The sequence below is a fragment of the Nycticebus coucang genome, chromosome 5 (genome assembly GCF_027406575.1).
Source record: "Nycticebus coucang isolate mNycCou1 chromosome 5, mNycCou1.pri, whole genome shotgun sequence".
Taxonomy (NCBI): domain Eukaryota; kingdom Metazoa; phylum Chordata; class Mammalia; order Primates; family Lorisidae; genus Nycticebus; species Nycticebus coucang.
Genome location: NC_069784.1, coordinates 95351302 through 95371662, shown reverse-complemented (window position 1 = coordinate 95371662; position 20361 = coordinate 95351302). Strand labels below are relative to the sequence as shown.

General features: G+C 39.0%; 1 protein-coding gene across 1 annotated transcript in view; it reads right to left on the bottom strand.

Moving 5' to 3' along the window:
* The window catches only part of SLC35F1 (solute carrier family 35 member F1), a 446439-nt gene that overhangs the window by 44702 nt on the left and 381376 nt on the right, over window positions 1-20361 (bottom strand). The window contains exon 4 of the mRNA XM_053591164.1: window positions 5155-5314. Coding sequence (XP_053447139.1) covers window positions 5155-5314 — 160 coding nt within the window. The remainder of the gene's footprint in view (window positions 1-5154; window positions 5315-20361) is intronic.

Genomic DNA, 20361 nt, shown 5'->3' with positions numbered 1-20361 from the left:
AGTGGTATAGCAGGAAGAATACTGGCTAGATGTCACATCTGGGCCACACAATTTAGTAAAGATGTGCCTGTACACAAGTTTCTTATCTTCTCTGAGCCTTGATTTCTTCAGCTGCAAGAATGAAAATAAAAATTCTTTTTATAGTTAGGAGAATTAAATGAGATAATGTATGAGAACATTCCTGCCACCAGTGGGCACTCAACAAAAATGTCACTTTTACTTGGTTGTCTTTAATTATCTGGCTTCTTGAAAGTATTTTTTTTCCTGGAACTACATACAAAATTGTGTCTAATAAGAAAAAATTATTGTTATGGATGCCTAACATCTTTGATAAATAAGAGGTAAGATGCAATGAATGTGATATGGTAGAAAGAGAACATTATGAAGGAGAAGAAATATATTTTTTCAGTAGGGAGCTATTATAATTGTTTTTTTTTTCTTAATCCTATTGTAACTTATTATAACCTTTCCTTTTATACCCATAAGTTTTCCCAGGACAATAGGAAAGTCAGAGAGTGGTATCTCTTTGGCTTCACTGAGTCATTTTTACATACTCCAACTTCTGTTTTAGTCTCAGGAGCTACCTCTGTTACATGTTGATTCTCCCACATATCAGGAAACACAGAAATGCTCTTTCAGAAAAGCCCTATACTGCTGACATGGATGAAGCCAAGGCCACAAAGGGAATACACATATTAGGATATTAGGGTCACTGATTTCCAATGATACTGAGAAATTTGGACAAGACATCTTCCAAGTGAGTGCAAAGGCGTGGACACTCCCTCAGTCAGTATAGCTGTACCTGGGACATGCAACAAATTGGAACATGAGTGATTTTTGCATCCTTCCCCCTATGAATACCACTCCATAGGCTCCAAGGCCAAGGTTCCCAGGCTGTGGGCTTGGCTGCTTTCTCCCCACCTCTGTCTATGGAGGGCAAACTTGCCAGCCACATTTCATCCCAAAAGCACTATTCCTGACACATCATTCTGCACCCTGACATTTATATATATATATATGTGTATATATATATATATATATTTTTTTTTTTTTTTTTTTTTTTGTAGAGACAGAGTCTCACTGTACCGCCCTCGGGTAGAGTGCTGTGGCATCACATGGCTCACAGCAACCTCTAACTCTTGGGATTACGCAATTCTCTTGCCTCAGCCTCCCGAGCAGCTGGGACTACAGGCACCCGCCACAACGCCCGGCTATTTTTTTTGTTGTTGCAGTTTGGCCGGGACTGGGTTTGAACCCGCCACCCTCGGCATATGGGGCTGGCGCCCTACTCATTGAGCCACAGGTGCCACCCAGACATTTATATTTTATATCTGGAGGACTTGATGCCATCTGAAAATTTCCTCTAGCAAGACTTGAATCAACATGAGGAATTCCTAGATAGCTAATGAAGATACCCAGTAACAAAGTAGAATCAAAATAATTACCTTAATGATAATGAAGTCAAAGAAATTTTGAAAGGGTCAACCCCAATATCCTTGGAGACACAATTGTCAAAATCCCACACTAAGGTGAAACATGGCTTAAGCAATATAAAAAGGATCAGTCAGATCTTCTCCTTTCCTGTGAAAAGCTCTCGATATGGTGATAAGAATCACTACCAAGTTGGATGCCTGATTAAAGTTCTGGCCAGTTCCTGAAGTACCTTAGAAAAGTTTTATGACCTTGGATAATTAATGCAATTGAACCAACTCTGCCATAAAAGTAAAAACAAATGGAATATTTTTGATAATGATACACACCAATTTTAGTATTATATTGACCTCCAAACCAGTGTCTGTTTTTTCTTTAATAAAAATATTTTCTATGATAGTTTAAATTGCTGTCCCTACTTTAATATTTGTATAGAGCTAAAGCTTATCTGATCGTGGTTTTATAAAATGAGCCCTGGGATCCTTGGGGATGGTCTTAAAACATCATACCATGTCCTTGGGCCCCATTTCCACAGCACAGAGGAGTTCCACAATGATGGAGTTCAATTCCGTTAACTCTGGCGCTTCATGTGTCACAAAAGCAGTGATGGTGTGGATTTTAGAAAGATTCATATGGATGGACAAAATAGTACTCCAAAATGTTTTAGCCATTTGTCTACATTGTTTTAAAAAACTGATCACTTTAGAAAGTCCCCCAAATGGACTTACTTTCTTTTTCTTAAATTGTTCTACTTTTTTTCCATAACACTTTATTTGAAAGCAAGAAAACACTAAACACAAGATTAGTGAATACAATCTAGTGAAATCAATTCAAGTTAGCTTAACATTCTAGGCTTAATTGTTCATATTTATCAGGACAATTGTCTCCCTTCAGTTTAGAATGCAAGTTGATGGCCAGGGAGAATGGCTGCTGTTCAGGAAGGCAGAGTTTCCATGACTAAGTGTACATGCTTCTGCTTTGTACAGTGCATGGAAAGCTGAAAAAGCGTAATTAAATTGGGACTTTAGAACAACGGGCCAGGTTAGACCAGACAAAAACACTGTCTGATTAGTCCAAAGAGATTATCCATATAAATTGGCCTTTTTGGTGACGTCTATTGATATGCCTTGGAACCAGTGTTTCACAGAAGAGAATCCGGGAAGTCCTGGGGTATATATTTTCCTCTGTTTGCTGAGATGGGGACTGATGGTGTTGTTCAGCCTGTGTATCTCTGGGGCTGAGGCTGTCTCTCTTTTGCTCTGTGTTGTATTTCCAGCTCCCAGCAAATTGATAGAGGGAAAGAGGACTGCCCTGGAGACCAGGGACCCTGGGTTCCCTGGGTTTGAGTCTCTGCTCTCTCAGCTCTGTGACCTTGGGCAGCTCACTTGGCTTGTGTGGATCTTGATGTTCCAGTGTATAGAGAATATAAAGGAGGTGGCAAGGTAGCTTTCAGTTATAAAGTTCTATGGTGCAACATAAATGACATTGTGACTTCAGATGACCTGGTTTCACAAAGAAAAATGGCACAATTTTGACTCTTTATCATCTAATTTCCTAGAAGAAATGGAAATTCCAAGAACTATCTCATTCCTGATATCAACAACTATGGTCTTTCTTTTCTGTTCCCAGAGCCCTTCTGTTGAACATTTTGGTATGTTTTAAAGAACTGCAATGCATCATCCTTAATCATCAGAGAAATGCAAATCAAAACTACTCTGAGATATCACCTAACCCCAGTAAGAGTAGCCCACATAACAAAATCCCAAAACCAGAGATGTTGGCGTGGATGTGGAGGAAAGGGCGCACTTCTACACTGCTGGTAGGAATGCACACTAATACGTTCCTTCTGGAAGGATATTTGGAGAATACTTAGGGACCTAAAAATAGACCTGCCATTCGATCCTATAATTCTTTTACTAGGTTTATACCCAGAAGACCAAAAATCACAATATAACAAAGACATCTGTACCAGAATGTTTATTGCAGCCTAATTCACAATTGCTAAGTCATGGAAGAAGCCCAAGTGCCCATCGACCCATGAATGGACTAGCAAATTGTGGTACATGTATACCATGGAATATTATGCAGCCTTAAAGAAAGATGGAGACTTTACCTCTTTCACGTTTACATGGATGGAGCTGGGACATATTCTTCTTAGCAAAGTATCTCAGGAATGGAAGAAAAAGTATCCAATGTACTCAGCCCTACTATGAAGCCCTACTAATTTATAGCTTTCACATGAAGGCTATAACCCAACTATAGCATAAGACTATGGTGGGGAAAGGGCCAAGGAAGGGGAAGGGAGGGGGGAGGTTTGGGTAGAGGGAGGGTAATGCGTGGGGCCACACCTATGGTGCATCTTAGAATGGGTACAGGTGAAACTTACTAAAGGCAGAATACAAATGTCTACATACAATAACTAAGAAAATGCCATGAAGGCTACGTTGAACAGTTTGATGAGAATATTTCAGATTGTATATGAAACCAGCACATTGTACCCCTTGATTGCACTAATGTACACAGCTATGATTTAACAATAAAAAAAAAAGGAAAAAAATAAACATAAAAAAAATAGCTGGGCATTATAGTCCCAGCTACTTGGGAGGCTGAGGCAAGAGAATCACTTGAGACCAAGAGTTTGAGGTTGCTGTGAGCTGTGACACCATAGCACTCTACTGAGGGCAACATAGTGAGATTCTGTCTCAAAAAAAAAAAAAGCATTGTTAAGAAAATGAAAAGAGGGCCCAAGTGAAGTGGCTCACACCTGTAATCCTAACACTCTGAGAGGCTGAGAGGGGAGGAATAAAAAAATAAATAAAAAGGGTTCGCTGGAAACCACCCTGGCTCAGCCCCCACCCCCTCCCAAGCAGAATCACAGCAATTTGATGAGTTAATCCTAAAGCTTCATTTTACAGGCCTATTATTCAAGCTGTGATTAACACCAGTAACTCCTCTCCCCAAAGCAAGCAGTCAAACAAACAAAAAAATGTGCATGAGGAGACTGGGCTTAGCTCTCTCTCATAAAAAAGTGAACATTCCAAATTTAGTCTTCAAACGTCATCCACTCTTAGGCCTATAAACCAATCTTCACCCAGTGGTTTGGAAGCTCAGTCTTTTCCTGGCTTGACAGAAAAAGATTTGGGGTGGGGAAAGTGTGGGAAGGCTCTGTGGTTCAGTTATGGGTTCATTCATCACCATTACCTCTAACTAGCTAGTCTGGGTCTGGAAATGTCTTAAACCAACTTCCAAGACATTTTCCAAGTAAGTTATGACTTTCAGTTTTAAATACGGTCTGCATGTTTCTAAATTTATGTAGAAAGGGTATAAAAGCTGTATTTTTCATCCTTTATTCACTCAAGCAACGTGTATTAAGCATCTCCTATTGTTTTAGGTGTGGGGAACAAACATGAATAAGACCCAGACACTCAAAAATCCAGTAAATGTGGAATGTAAGTGTCTTGGCACAGTAACTGAAAGAATGCCAGGAAGGCTATGTTAACCAGTGTGATGAAAGTGTGTCAAACGGTCTGTGAAGCTAGTGAATGATGCCTCATGATCCTATCAATGTACACAGCTATGATTTAATAAAAAAAAAAAAAAAAAAAACAAAGAAAGAAATCCAAGTTCCTAAGGTCCTTGTCTCTGCTCAACTGGGAAATTTCCATTTCTTGCCTTGGCCTCATCCAAAAAGGGAAGTAACCTGGTGAACATTCAAAGACTCACCTGCTCCCTGATGTCTTCCCATCAGCACATCTGCTCCCACCATGCAGCCCATTCCCAGGATGCAGACGACGATGCCAATGAAATGCACAGCCTTGTACCGGATCAGCAGGAAGAACCAGGAGAGCAGGATCACGACTGGGATCACAAAACAGTCCAGGAGCTGTCGCGAGGGAGGAAGATAAACAACAACAGAGTTCAGGGCAAAGCCTTCCATGTTAGCTCTGTAGAAAGGGCTGTGTATTTGCCTTGTACCTGAGTTTTTGTGTACACCCAGAATTGACGCAATTAAACAATCTCTGTAATAAATGCAAATTAACTTAACTTTTCACTTAATTGTAAATATCTCCTTAGCCTTGAGAAGAAAGAGAGAAGGCAAATCTCCCCAAAGGTAGGCTGGTGGTGAAGAGTCTCCTGTCTCCACTGTGCTAGGGTAGCTTTGCCTCCCGTCTTCTTCAGAGCTGTGAGTGGCTCCATGGGAGCACCCGGGAGAATATTTGGAGCCAGTTTAGAATGTCCTGCTGATTTGGGAATTGATCTGCATATGAGAGATATGAGTGCAGAGATCTAATAATGTTTCATAAATTGTTAGAATTTAGACAAAAGATGAATTTAACTTATCCCAAGTACTGTCTCCCACTACCAGTAAAAGTTAATCTGTCCATCACTCCATTTTTTCTGAAACAGGGTCTCACTCTGTTGCCCAGGCTGAAGGGCAGTGGTATGATCACAGCTCACTGCAGCTTTAAGCTTCTAGGCTCAAGCCAGCCCCCTGGCTCAGCCTTTTGCGTAACTGGGACAATAGGTATGTACCACCTTTCTCAGGTAATTTTTAATTTTTCTGTAGAGATAGGGTCTCTCTATATTGTCTAGGTTGCTCATGAGCTGCTAGCTTACAGTGATCCTCCTGCCTAGACCTCTCAGAGTGCTGAGATTACACACCGTGCACAGCAAATGTTATTGTTATTGTTAGGGTTTAAAAACATTTTTTATTTTTATTTTTTTTAAGGAATAGGGCCTTACTATGTCACCCTGGCTGGAATATAAGGCTATAATCATAGCTCACTGCAACCTGAAACTCCTGGGCTCAAGCAATCTTTCCACCTCAGCCTCTCAAAGTGCTGGTATTCTAGGCATTAGTCACCATGCTTGGTATTTCACTCTTTAAAAAATTGCTCTAAATATAGATACAAATATTAGTTACATAAGTTTACAAATACTTTTAATAAAACTGTTGTGAAAAAAGTTTTAAACAAGATTGAACAAAGTATAGAAAAAATACCTTTGGTTTCATTTTTTTATATATTTTACAAAAAATAGTAAGATTCCGTATGACATAGAATCCCTAGGAGCTGATGAGTCCATCCCAATCAAGTGGAGAGACAATGTGACGGAATGAGAAGACCCCTGTGTCAGGAGCCGGAAGACCCTAATTTGAGTACTACACCCCACCTCATATAGCGGTGTGACCTTACAGAAATCACCAATTCAGAAAACTCAATTTTCTATTAGTAGACTGAAGATAACAGCCTCACCAAGTTTCCTCAAAGATTAGTGTGAAGCTCAGAGAGAAAACATGAAACATATTTGTGAATTATGAGGCCCTCAATGCTGGCCTGTAACCCTGCTTCCAAACAGGTGCCCTGAGCTCCAGAGCTGGTTTAATCTCCACCACACCATGGTGAGAACACAGGATAAGCTGTCTCAGAAAGGCTTTCCGCACAGGACTTCAAACTCCATGTACCAAATAAGAAATCTGTGATTTGCCTAAATGCCTCATACAACTCCTTGCTGGAATACCAAACAAGTGGCCCCTATCAGCCAGCACTCAACACAAAGGCTAAAGAAACTTAATGAACCTTTACTCTCATTGCCCACATCCTGTTGATCACCAAATTCTGCCAATTCCATATTCCAGGCATCTCTCAATCTACTCACATTACCCTCTTCCACTTCTGCCACGGAGACTAAGTGAGCATCCTCTCCTACCTGGCGTAAGCCCTTCTTTCCTGCTTCAGGGCCTATGCTAATGTTTTCTCCTCCCTTGGAATGCTCTACCTCAATTTATGAATTTCTTGCCTCCTTTTCTAACTCATTAAGAAACACTTTGGGGGGACCAGGTGCAGTGGCTCATGCCTGTAATACTAGCCCTTAGGAGGCCAAGCTGGGTGGACTGCCTGAGCTCATAAGTTCAAGACCATCGTGAGCCAGAGCAAGACCTTGTCTCCAAAAGTAGCAGGGTGCTGTGTTGGGCACCTGTAGTCCCGGTTATTGGGATGCTAAGGCAAGAGGATCACTTAAGCCTGGGAGTTTAAGATTGTTGTGAGCTGTGATGCCATGTGACTCTACCAAGGGTGACAAAGTGAGACTCTGCATCCAACAATAAATAAACAAATAAACAAACACTTTTGGATCCCCAGGCTAGGTCAGGTCCTGTTTGGTGCGTTCCTTGCACCCTGTACGTTCCCCTTGTAGTACGAACTAGATGATACTATGTAAATATTGGAATGAGGTTTGACTTTCCCATTTGTGCGAAGGTCCATGAGGATGGAATTATATTCCCAGCATCCAGAATGTTGTTGTGCTCAAGAGAAGTATCCACTAATAGCTATTAAACAAATATAGACAAAGATTTTTAATGAGCAGAAACATCAAAATGGCATCTCCAAGATTCATTATAGGCTGAAAAAAGTTTGCATATCCACCAAGAATACCTGAAGATCAGAGGGGCTTCTTAACTCTATAAATAGCACTCAGAAGCCTCTCTATTCCCAAAGCTTTTTGTGACCGGAGCAGACCCTCATGATTCTCTGTGTTCCCGTCCTCTCCTTTGAAAATGAAACAAGCATTCAGAATAGTAAGCTGTCTCTGGGTTTGTGGTGTGATGATAAGGTAAGGAAAGATCATGTGAATGCTAAGTAGTAATGTAATGGCTGGGGGCTGAGCCCAAAGGTCACAGCACTCCTGCAGGGGCCATGTGTGGCAGTTAGAGGTGTGGCAGGCAGGACTGTATCATACTATAGCACCCAGTTGCCCACTGCAGTTAATTAGCAATGTGAGTTAATGATGCTTCTCGATGTGGTGATGTACTCTAAGGCAAGTTTTACAACTAGCCTCAGATGCTATTTAAGTATATTAGGAAATTTCAGTTGTCAGTGAAAATGTTCACTGGGCATAAAACAGTTGGTGTTTTGTGTTAAAAATTTAAAATGATTGAATCAAGTTGAAATATTTAGCTCAATGCTTCACAGTGGGGATTATCTGGCGCTGGAAGCCCTTGGCCAGTGGAGCTGACAGTCTTCATTCCTGAGTTATTGAGGGCAAAGCAAGTCAACATCCGATCACTGGGGAGGGCTGACATGAGTCTTTTTGGTTCTTAGTGTCATTAGAAAATCCAAAACACACAGAGTCCTGAGATCTATTGAATTAATGGTTTGACTTGAACAATTCTTATCTGTAAGTGTTAGGTGGTTCTGTAGACAAGGGAAGGGGAAGAAGGAAACAATCCAGTGAGGGTTTCTGAACATTTGAGAGAGGGATGACTGGTAGTCAGCATTCAGTGAGGGCCCAAGAATTAGTGGCTGAGTGACTTGCAGAATGGATGGACATGTAGTATTACTATCAGAAGGGACATTAAGATAATCAAGACTGATAAAGTTATTTGGGGTGAGATAATTCTTCATTTTGGAAGCTCCCTGTGCTCTCTGCAGGGTAACTATTGTTGGGTCCTGACCATTAAACACTGCTACACATTTGCAAAGGCCCCTGGAGGGCAGTGTCTCCCCAGTTTAAAGCCTTTATTTAAAAGTTGGGGGAAAAGTCCCCAAGAGGTGAAATGATGTGCTCGAGGTCACACAAGTTGTTAGCATCAGCGGTAGTTACATCACAATGAAGTTTTTGAACAATATTTTAATGAAGGTAAATGACAGGAATATTTAATTGCTACAGCTGGAGTTCTCACCATGACATCTGTAACTGTAGAAAAGAAACTGGCACAGTAAATAGACTATTGTTTTGTGGTGATTTTTGCCTTTAGCCTTGCCCCTGTGGTCATGTAATATAAAATGTACTGATAAAATAATTTTCCAGTAGTTTTCTGGCAGCTTAACTCCTTAGCAAAGTGGTTATTAGAGTAACAAAAAAAAAAAAAAAAAAAAAAAGAGAGAGAGTCATTATAATAGATGCCTACCACTGGGAGTGTTAAAAAAGAAAAAAAAAAATCTCTGATTGTCTCATTAATCTGTTTAGCTTTTTCTTTGCATATATTTTTCCTCAAAAAAGGAAATTATAAAATATCAGTACTAAAAAATAAACAACTGAACATTATTTCATAACTATTTTATGCTCCGAAAAACTCAAAGAATTTTAAAAATACTTTAGAAAGTTTTTTTTATATTTACATAGCATTTCCCCCCTAAGAATTTATATTAATTTTACTCTCCTTATGTCACTGATCCTCAGATACATCCCAGAGAACTTCTTGATCTCCAAGAGTACATGTCGGATCTATTAAGTATAGAGTATAAATGTCTTAACACAATAATTAAACAAATGAGATAAGGTATATATTAACCAGCATGATGTAAACTCTCCTAATTCTATATGAAATCAACACATTGTACCCCATAAATGCATTAATGTATACATGATCTATGTGTTTCTGATTTAATAAAATAAAAAGGAAGTCCTTGATCTCCATGTCTAATTTTATTGAGAGAGACACTGACGTACCCCATACAGAATGGCTGGCGCAAATCCTCTAAAGCTGCAGTCCCCCACCTGAGTCATGGACGGTATGAGACCTGTTAGGAACTGGCCGCACAGCAGGAGGTGAGTGACGATGAGTCAGGGAAGCTTCATCAGTTTTTACAGCTGCTCCCCATCTCTAGCATCACCACCTGAGCTCACCTGAGCTCCGTCCACCTCCTGTCAGATCAGGGGCAGCATTAGATTGTCATGATCTGAGAGGGAGATGTAAAGCATTTGAATTGTCCTGAAACCATCCCTCATCCCCTGTGGGTGGAAAAATTGTCTTCCAAGAAACTGGTCCATGGCACTAAAAAGCTTGGGGACCTCTGTTCTAAAGTCATGGTGATGGCACCAGGATTATTATTTGAAAACTTGTAGTTTTAAATAACAATTACAGTTGGTCACATTAGGTTTACAACAACAGTTTGTAAAGCACATGTTATTTTTATGTTAGATTAAGTAAATCTTTATTTACAACAGCCCTGTAAGGGAGTTGTGATTGTACCCATTTTATAAACAAGAAAACTGATGGTCCAAGAAAATAACAAGCTAGTATTGGATTAAGGCTAAAAAAGCCTCAGGACTCCTAGATCAGAGTTCAAATGCAGCTTCCAAAAATTACTTAAATAAAAAAGCCCAAGTTGGCACAGTTTTTCAGACAACAGAAGACAGTCCACATTTAATAACATGAAAGTTTAAATATTTAAAGAGGGTGCCACAAAATGTATATGCATTTTAAGAAAGAAAAAAACTGTATTAAAATTGTAACATTCTTTTTTATTTATTTATTTATTATTATTTTTTTTTGTAGAGAAAGAGTCTCATTTTACCGCCCTTGGCAGAGTGCCATGATGTCACAGGACTCACAGCAACCTCCAGCTCTTGGATTTCCGCAATTCTCCTGCCTCAGCCTCCCAAGCAGCTGGGACTACAGATGCCCGCTACAATGCCCGGCTATTTTTTGGTTGCAACCAAAAATTGTAACATTCTTAAAGGTCTAGAAGCAGAATAGCTTAATCTTGGAGCCAGGTCCCCTGTGTTCAGATACCAGAGCTGAGGTTTATATCTTTATGACCTTGGATAAATTACTTAATCTTTCTGTCCTCAGTTTCTTCCTCTGTCACCTGGGGATGGATGATGCAGTGGTACCCTCTCACAAGGGTGTCATGAAGGTTAAATGAATTAATATTTGTAAAGCACTTAAAATAGTATTCAGCACAGAATATATGTTTGCTATTTTTACCTATTAAATCAGGGTGGTTGGTTAGTTGGGCTCTGTTACACTTTTTGTTGTTGTGTTTGAATTTTTTCAAGCATGACATTAAAATAATGTACTTTCAGAAAAAAATATTCTTTGTTTCCTTTTTAATAAAAAAATAAAATAAAATTGTAACATTCTTTGAGCCCTTCATCCAGGGGGTGTGCTGTACACCCTTACATTGTGCATATTAGGAAGGGCTCAACTACAACTTGAACTTTACCTTAGAAATGCAAACAGTGTAATCTAATCGTTTGTACTCTCATATTAATCTGAAATAATAAATAAAATAGTAATACTCAATATATGCTGATAACAAAAGATGAATACAAGTCATGTTGAACACTTCTTATAATTGCAGTAGTCAAATATGACTTGAGTGTTACAATTTTAATACATTTTTTTCCTTTCTTAAAATGAGTGTACATTTTTTTGACACACTCTGCATGTAAGCATGTATGTGTGTGTATAGGATGATTGCTCCATTATTAGCTTTTTTCCTCTCCCTCTCCTTTTTCTTTTCCACTCAACCAATCTCTAACCACCTTATCTTTGCTTGCAGTCTTCAATTATACTTGGCCACACACACACCTATACGCCCACACCTCCGATACACACACCTCCCATCCTTTTCTTCATGACAATTTCCACTCAAGCTTCTTCTTCCTTTGGACTCCCCCTCCATTGCCAGCACTCCCCAGATCACCTCAGTCAGGCTTCAGACACCCAGGTTTCTGAAAAGGTGCTGGCTTGCCATGCCTGGTGCACACTCTCACGAGGCTGGCGCACCTTTCCTGTGCATCAGTGAAATCTGCTTTCGCAGACTGCCCAGGCTCCTTAGAGCTGGTGGGTATTGCCTGTTGCATGCTGAGTTCACAGAATATTTTCCAAGTCTTTGGTCCACATGAGTTCACAGCTCCATATTTGGGATGCAGTGAAAGGCACAGGGCCTGGAGCAGCTGTATGGGGTAGAGGTGAGGCTGGCTCCCCTTAGCAACTCTACCAGGGACACAGGCCCTTCTGTAGGAGACACGGGCACACGAGGGGATGACAGGATGCCCCAGCTACTGAGGGGGTGGGATGTGGAGGGCAAGGAGAAGCAGAGGGAAGAAGTCGGCTGGGATGTGGTACTCTTGCCCCACCCCCACCCAAGTGGGATACCAGCAGGTACTATCTCCCCAGCCCAAGAAGACTCCAAGAGGACAAGCTCCCAATGCCCACAGAAGCCTTGCCCTCTCTCTTCTCTATTTCCCTGGCTGTTTGCTGCCCAGCCTGTCCAAGTGCTACCAGGGCCAGCTGCACAGCGAGGGAAGTACAGTGTCTGGCCTGCTCAATTGCCCCACACCCAGGGCTTGGTTCACTCCAACACCTGCGTGCATTGGCCCGAAATCCCGCTCATCTGTTAACTGTTGTTCTGACAATGTGCACTTTGATTTAAATTTTCTACAATGAAAATGTGTTGAATATAAGCATATGTGTGTGCATATGTATATATGGTTATATATGTATATAAAGGGTCTTGGTTTGAATAAAAAAGTTTCTGTATGTAGATGAAATTTCCACAAGCCCAGATCCAAGAAGGTATCGGGGAGATAATGGGCCATTCTGCAAAAAAGCACATTTTTATTGACTAAGAATAAGTCTAATAAAGCTGAATTTTTTCATCAATTAAAACCAGAGAAGGCCTCTGGTCTAGTGGTGTTTTGAGAGAGAATCCAGGCCCAAGTATGATACAGGCTAGCGAGGTATGACAACGTGGGTGAGCTGTTGGACTCTAGGTAGTTATGAAGTATATCACGGGACAGGCTTGATATTATTTTCCTTATTTAATCACTTTGCATCAATTTTGACAGTCATGTAGCACAAGTGCATTTAACTATCATAACCCTCCCCGCAAAAATTATCACAGCTCTACAATTTCATGATAGTGCAATGAATTCCACGCTTGTGCAATGAAATTCTGTGTAAGTCAGAAATGTTATATCATCATAATCATCCAAGTGCCAGTTGGTTTCAACCAGCCAAGTTAACATAGTGACTTTCAGAGTTTTATCATCTGTGTTATGCTCACAAAGATCTTACAGAGACATAGACCCACACCAACTAAACGCATTCACAGACAAAGGCATAAATGTGTATAACTAAAGTTAAAGGGACATTTATTTGCATTTTATAGAAAAAATGGGTTAAATAAAATTAGTGAAATGGCAAGTGAGGGAGTCATGGGAGGTGCAGAATTAGAGAAACAGTAAAGCCAGAAAAAGTGTATTCTTTCATTCAGCTGACATTTGTTGGGCATCTGCTAGATATCAGGTGTTGAGTGGAGACAAGGGAGAAATATACAGATGAACAAGCACCCTTTCTTCCCTCAGGAAACTCAGCATCCAGTAAGAAGATACTGGATTCTTTTCTTTGTTAAATCTTTATTGTCTGAGTGCTTTACATGGAAACAGCTAGGCTCTGTGATAAGATAGGTAAAATTGTCCCTGAACTCAAGAGACTCCCAGTCTAGATAAAGACACACACAGGACAGTTACCTACTTTTTTTTTTAATCCTAAGCCTGTAATATAAACACCTCCTGTCATTAGATGTAGCTCAATTTTTTGATATGTAATTCACATATCATAAAATTCACCCTTGAAAGTGCACAATTAAGTGGGTTTGATTGTATTCATAGAGTTGCTCAGGCATCACTATCAATTTCAGAACATTCCAACAGCCCCCTGAAGAAACTAGTATCAGTTACCAGTTACTCAGCATTTTTCCCTGTCCCCACCCACTGGCAACCACTAATCTACTTTCTGTCTATCTATTCTGCATATTTCATATAAATAAATGGACTATATACTATTTGGCCCTTTGTGACTTGGTTCTTTCACTTACCATGATGTTTTCACGACTCATCCATGTTATAGAATTTATCACTACCTCATTCATTTTTATTGCAGAATAATATTGCATTCTTTAAATATGTAAGTCATTATGAAATATTTGAGATACACAAAAATCAAGAAATGTAAAATCTGTGTGAAAGAAACAAATGAAGCCCTCCCAGCAGCACTGATAAACTGAGCAGGTTGAAACTTGCCTGTGTGACTCAGGAAGGATGCTGCCGACTGATTCTTGGAGGTGAAATAATGGACCATAACATAGTCTGTCTCAAAACTTTTGTAGTGATCTAGGTATAACAAGTTTTACTTATCTACCCCTCAGTTGATGGACATTTAGGTTGTTTCAACTTTTTGGCCCTTGTGAACGATACTGCAGTGAACATCTGCAAACAAGCTTTTCGGGGACTTGCTGGGTCATATAATAATCCTGGGTTTAACATCTAGAGAACTTGCCAAACTGTTTTTCTAAGTGGCTACACCATTTTACAATCACACTAGTAGTGTATAAGGTTCCTATTTCTCTACATTCTCGCCAACATTTGTTATTAATAATTTTTTTAGATTTTAGCTATCCTACTGGTTATGAAATAGTATCTTATGATTTTTATTTGCATTTTCCTAGGGATTAATGATATTAAACATTTTAATATGCATATTAGCCATTTTATATCTTTGAAAAAATGTCTATTCCTATTTTTGCCTATTTTTAACTGGGGTATTTTTAAATACTTTTGATACAGTACTTTAAAAAGCATTTTTCTATTTTTACGTGTTTCATTTATTCTTAGTTCTTCTTAATTATAAACAATGCTTCATAGAACACACTAAACCACTGCCTATATCTCTGAAAATTCCTAAGGGTAAATTCCTGGCTGTGAAATTTCAGGTTTAAAGAGTATAAGCTTTTAAAAACTGTTATTACATACTGTCAACTTCTTCTCCAGGAAGTTAAAAGAGGATGAATATTCCAGTCTTACTGTAGTCCTGTCAATTTACATATTATTGTTTTTACAATTGCTAATGAATATCACATATAAAATTTCATTATTGTTTGAAAGTTATGTGATGACTAACGAAGCAAACTCTTTTGAATCTGCATGTTTGTATTAATAATTATCTATCTCTTGGGAAATATCCCTTCATGCGTATGCTAGCAGGTTCACTTCTCTCTACTAAAGTATCAGTCTTATTACTGCTACATAAATATCTTTCTATATTAAGGCGGTTACACTTTTGCCATATTTGTTGAAAATGTTTTTATAGCATTATAGTTTTTGAAAAGTTTTAGGGGTTTATTTATAAGCTAATTTTTTAGAAATTTCTGCTCTCTTCCAAAATCAGTTAAATAGTCAACTATATGTTCTTTTAGTTATTTATGATCCCTTTTTACCATGTAAAAATTTAATAGACCTGGAATATTTTGTTGCATGAGATTAAGTTAATATCTGATTTGATATCTTTTTCTTTCTTTTCTTTATTAAATCATGACTGTACATTAATGGATTTATGGGATTTTGTTGCATATGTTGAACAATCTGTCCCTCTCTTTTCGGTCTGTAATATTTTCTCTGAGGTGTATATCATATACTATATTAAGATTGGTTTGGGGGCCCTATTATGTAGCCTACTATCATCAACAGTATCACGTTGCTTTAATTGCTGTAGCTTTAAGAATGTACTTTTAAGGTCATCTAAAGCAAATTGGTTTGTATTATTCATTGTTTTCAAAATCATCTTAGCTACTCTCATCTGTTTTTTCTTCCAGATGAAATTTACCATCCTATTTTTCAGTCTTCATTTTTGCCCCTTAAAAAATCCCTAGAGATTTCAAAGGACTTTTACAATACTCATTCTCTCATTGTCAAATGTTAAATGAAGACTTTTGGGGCAAATCTATATCTTTTTCTAAACTCTTACAGGACTTCAAATGAAATTTTGAATTTGGATATTTACATTTATTGTAGTTGCTGGAAGATACAAGATATAAATTACACTTTCATAAAGGGCACAGTGATATTGGTGTCAGATAAACACGAAGGCGAGTTTTTGCTGCTTGAATTAATCAAAGCAAAATGAAGATCATTGCATAGCATTTAAATGTCATATCTTAGCCTATAAACTTTTTTCTATGAGTTGATTATGTAAAGTTTCATCAAATGATCCAAAGTATAAACAGAATTCTTTTTATTTTTAAACGAATGAGTAGCTTTGCCTAAAGGCCCAAGAAAAGGCCAATAACCTACTTCTTTCCATAAAGAAGGATCTAATTTTTACTAAAAGATCAAATTTGTAACTTAGATTTTCCCTCTTTCAAAGAGTTAACTTTAACTCATGAAAAAAAAAAATCAGAGTGTCATAGTTAGTATATCATGGTATTTTGTTTTCTGACTTAGATGGTCTGTAACATGGATGAAGATGGCAAGGAAATCTAGGTAATTAAGATGGGAAAATTTCTCTTCAAATTAAGAACAAACATTTCAGGAAACCTCTCTAGCGTTCCCATTTTGTACTTAGAAACTCCAAAACTTAGCAAGGCTTGTTCTTTCTCTCTAACTTATGGCCTTTAACTTCCCTCACAAAAACAGAATACAGCATTATGTTTACATTCTGATAAATGTCTATTTAGATTCTGGCTATCTTTTGCATCTAACTTGCTACATGTACTGTTTTCTTCTTTAGTATTAGATGCTGTGTTCCAGTCACTACATTTCCTCTCCTCTAACTGGCAGAAAATAATAGCATGATCCATTTGAAATTTGAGTTTTGTAGGTTAGATTGGCTGGATTTTGGTAATTTCACATGGTTGACCTACAAGACTGAAGGAACCAAATGGAGATCAAATGCCAGCTGTATTCACGTTGGACCTGGATGGGACAAGGCAGTGTTGCCTCCTACCTCCCACTCTGATTTAACTTAGCTTAAACTTTCTTAGGTAGGTATCCTGGGGATAATGGTCATCAGGCTTTGGATCCTGTTTTGGGGTCTATCTAGCAAGTCTATAAAGTAGCAAAAATGAAGAATTCTGAAGACTCGCCACCCCCCCAACACACCCCTTTTCATTTTCTGTTAGGGCATCACAACCCCCCAAGTTGTAAAGCCTTGTACTTGACATTGATGTTAGCTACTTCCTGTGTAGGCAGAGTAAGGAAGAAATGGAGAGTAGGAGTTTCCTCAGTTTGGGGAAGGGAATGGAAGCCTTCCCTAACTTGGGTGGTACCTTGAGAAAAGAGGGCATCCATCTACATTCCCTTTATACCATGCTTGGTTGATGTGGCACATATATGTTCATGTTAAAGTTTGTTTCTTGATTAAGGATCTACATACCATAATGTTAGATGTAAAAAAATCTCCGGAAGGAGAAAACTCAGAATTGATAAAAATAAAATGTTAACAGTGATTATCTTTGAATAGGATAACTGAATCTTCACCACCTCATGGTGGTGAATTCTCTGTGGTTTCCATATTCCTCTATTGAGCATATACAGATGGTCCCTGACTTAGGATGGTTTGACTTACAATATTTTCAGGATGTAACCCCATCATAAGTCGCAGAGCATCTGTACTGCTTTCAAAATATATAAAACAACACATGTTATGAGTGTAAAAATTTCCAAGATCAGATCAGTCTTTTCAAGGGAAGCTGATGGTTTACAAAAAAATTTCGAAAAAAGACCAACTTCTCCCATTCCAGTAGAGAATAATGAGGTGACCTCCTCCCTCCCTCTACAGCTCCCTGCCCAGAAGAGCCTGCCCCGCCAGCCTTCAGCTCCTGTTAACACTCCCCTCCAGCTATCACCAAGAACAAGCTCCACTCATGTGGCCCAGCTGTCAGAGGCTAAACCTGAGGCAACTGGTAGGTGATTCCAGGAGAAGAGAACATTTCCCTACTCTTTCTTCCTCTGTTTCTAATTGGCAATTCCCTTGTTTCTAAAAGTGACATATATTATAAATTCATCTCCAGTGAGTAAAACAGAAGCTTTAACAGGCAAGGATCTTTAAAAAGACAAAGTTCAGTAATACACAAAGAACCAAAGTCTTCTTTAGGCAGACGGTCCAGCTGAAGAGAGCAGAATATAATTTGGGAAATGACATTCACATGCGATCAATAACCGTTTCAATTGTGGCTTGGCTATGTCACCATTGTCGAGGCATTTAAAAATCCAGCCAGGAGTGTAATTCCAGAGAGTTGTATCTTTATCAACCTGAGCTTTGATTACTTAAGCTCTTTTGTATAAAGGGAATGATGGGGTCACATCGGGAGCAGATTTTCTTGGTAGACACCACAATATTCTACCCCTAACGTTCTACCCCCACCATGTTTTTTTTTTTTCTTTCCCAGGAAATTTTTTTTTTTGGAATGGGTATCTAATACTGTGTGGCTGTCATAAGTGGTTTTTGGAGACGAGATTGTCTGGAGTCATTTCCTCCCCTTCAGCTCCATTCCTTAGGACTTAATATTTAGGTTTTAGTATCTTAAAATAGTCATTCTGGATGGAGCCATGCTTCTATCATGTTGCCCAAGAGATCCAAACTAATACAACCTGTCACTGGGCTGACTATATGACAGCTGTTTTGCAGGAAATGTCCTATTTTCAGGATTTAGAAAAAGATTTTCACCAAACTGCTTTTCTCTTTTCTACCGATAAGGATTTAAACGTGTGAATTTTATGTGTCTCTTTGTGCCAGTTGTCAGGACTTCCTAGTCACTCAAGCATATTACTTTACTTTTTTGGCTTCAACTCTCAAAGGCAAAAAGAAAGAAAAGAAAAAAAATGACACTGCCATGCACTGAAAATCTGGGACAAATACCTAGAAATCTAGGTGACCGGAAGATACAGCTAATTAGACACAAACTCTCTAGCTCTGTTGTGGGGAAATCTGCCGCTAGCGAGAACACAGCTGTCCCAGAGGACAAGTTTCTTCTGGTTGAAGAGCATGAGGAATCATCGAAGTTTTCACTGGCTTTAAGAACAACTCTGATTATTATCAAACCAGACTCCAAAAGTAGAAAGCAAGAAATTCACATATACCAAGATCAATGACAGGTTCTTAATGTTCCCATTTTACAGATGAGGAAATGGAGTTTTAAAATAGTAGGTAGTTTTCTTGAAGTCATATGATAGTGACTGTCAAGAGTCAGAATGCCAGCCTAAGCCAGCCAACTCTTTACAGAAAAGAGTTTAAGTAATCCAGGCCCAGGCCACTCTGAGAGACTATGTAAGACCCACTAATAATGGTTGTCTAGGTTGTATTAGCCTCAACTGACTAGCAGGCTGTGAGCTCTCTCTGACATTCTGGGAGAGCAGTAAACTCTGAGGCTGTTGACAACTGATCACTGATTGGAGGTGTTTCTCTGCATTTTTTATATTTAAAAAGGCATAGTTTATAAAATGTAGTGCATGAGAATGAGAATCTTTTTTTTTTTTTTTTTTGGTATCTGATACTGTGTGGTTATCTTAAGTGGTTTGTGGAGAAGTGATTGCCTTAAGTCAGCCAAGCCCTAACTTGTATTTCTTATTTATAGAATTCACGAATATAAGAACATTAACAATAACATTAAAGCAAGTGCACATTTCAAAGCACGTATCGAAGGAAATAAATGTTTTCTGATAAAATATTAATTCTGCATTCATTTTCCATTGCCTTTGATTCCTCACGACATTAAAATAGCAGGAAGAAACAATTTCGAAAGCTAGAGAAAAACAACTTGTACTTTCTGGGGTCCTTTTCTTGAACTCATTATTCCAAGTTTTCTTAAAAAGAAAAAAAGGGAAAATCAGATTTGTATTACCTTATACTAGTCCTTTATTTATTCATTCAACAGATTTTTTTTTAATGCCTGCTATTATATACCCAGCTATAGGTGCAGGGGAGACCAGAGTGAACAAAACACTCTATACTAGGCCCAAGTGGACAGTTGTCAATGAACACACATTTCTTTTCTCCAGATCACACTCGGTTTCCTCCCCAAAGGACCTAGATGGCAGGGAAGGGGACTCTGCCCTGTCTTTTTGGAAGCCTCCCCTCTTGCACTCTCTGGGACCCTGCCCCTCAGCTATTCCAGCTGCCTCCCAGATACTCCTCCCTTTCTGCAGGTCCCTTTCTGCCAGCTGCTGTCCTTCACCTCACACACACACGTCCTCATCTTTTTTGATGCCCCACTGCTCTGTAGCTATTTATCTTTCCCTCTTCATGTCAGGTTCTGAGGATCCATCTGTAGTCACAGGCGCTGCTCCCTCACCCCATTCATTCCTCCCGCTGCAGCAGTACTGACAGCCCCCTGTGCGCCATCACCAAATCTAAATTACACA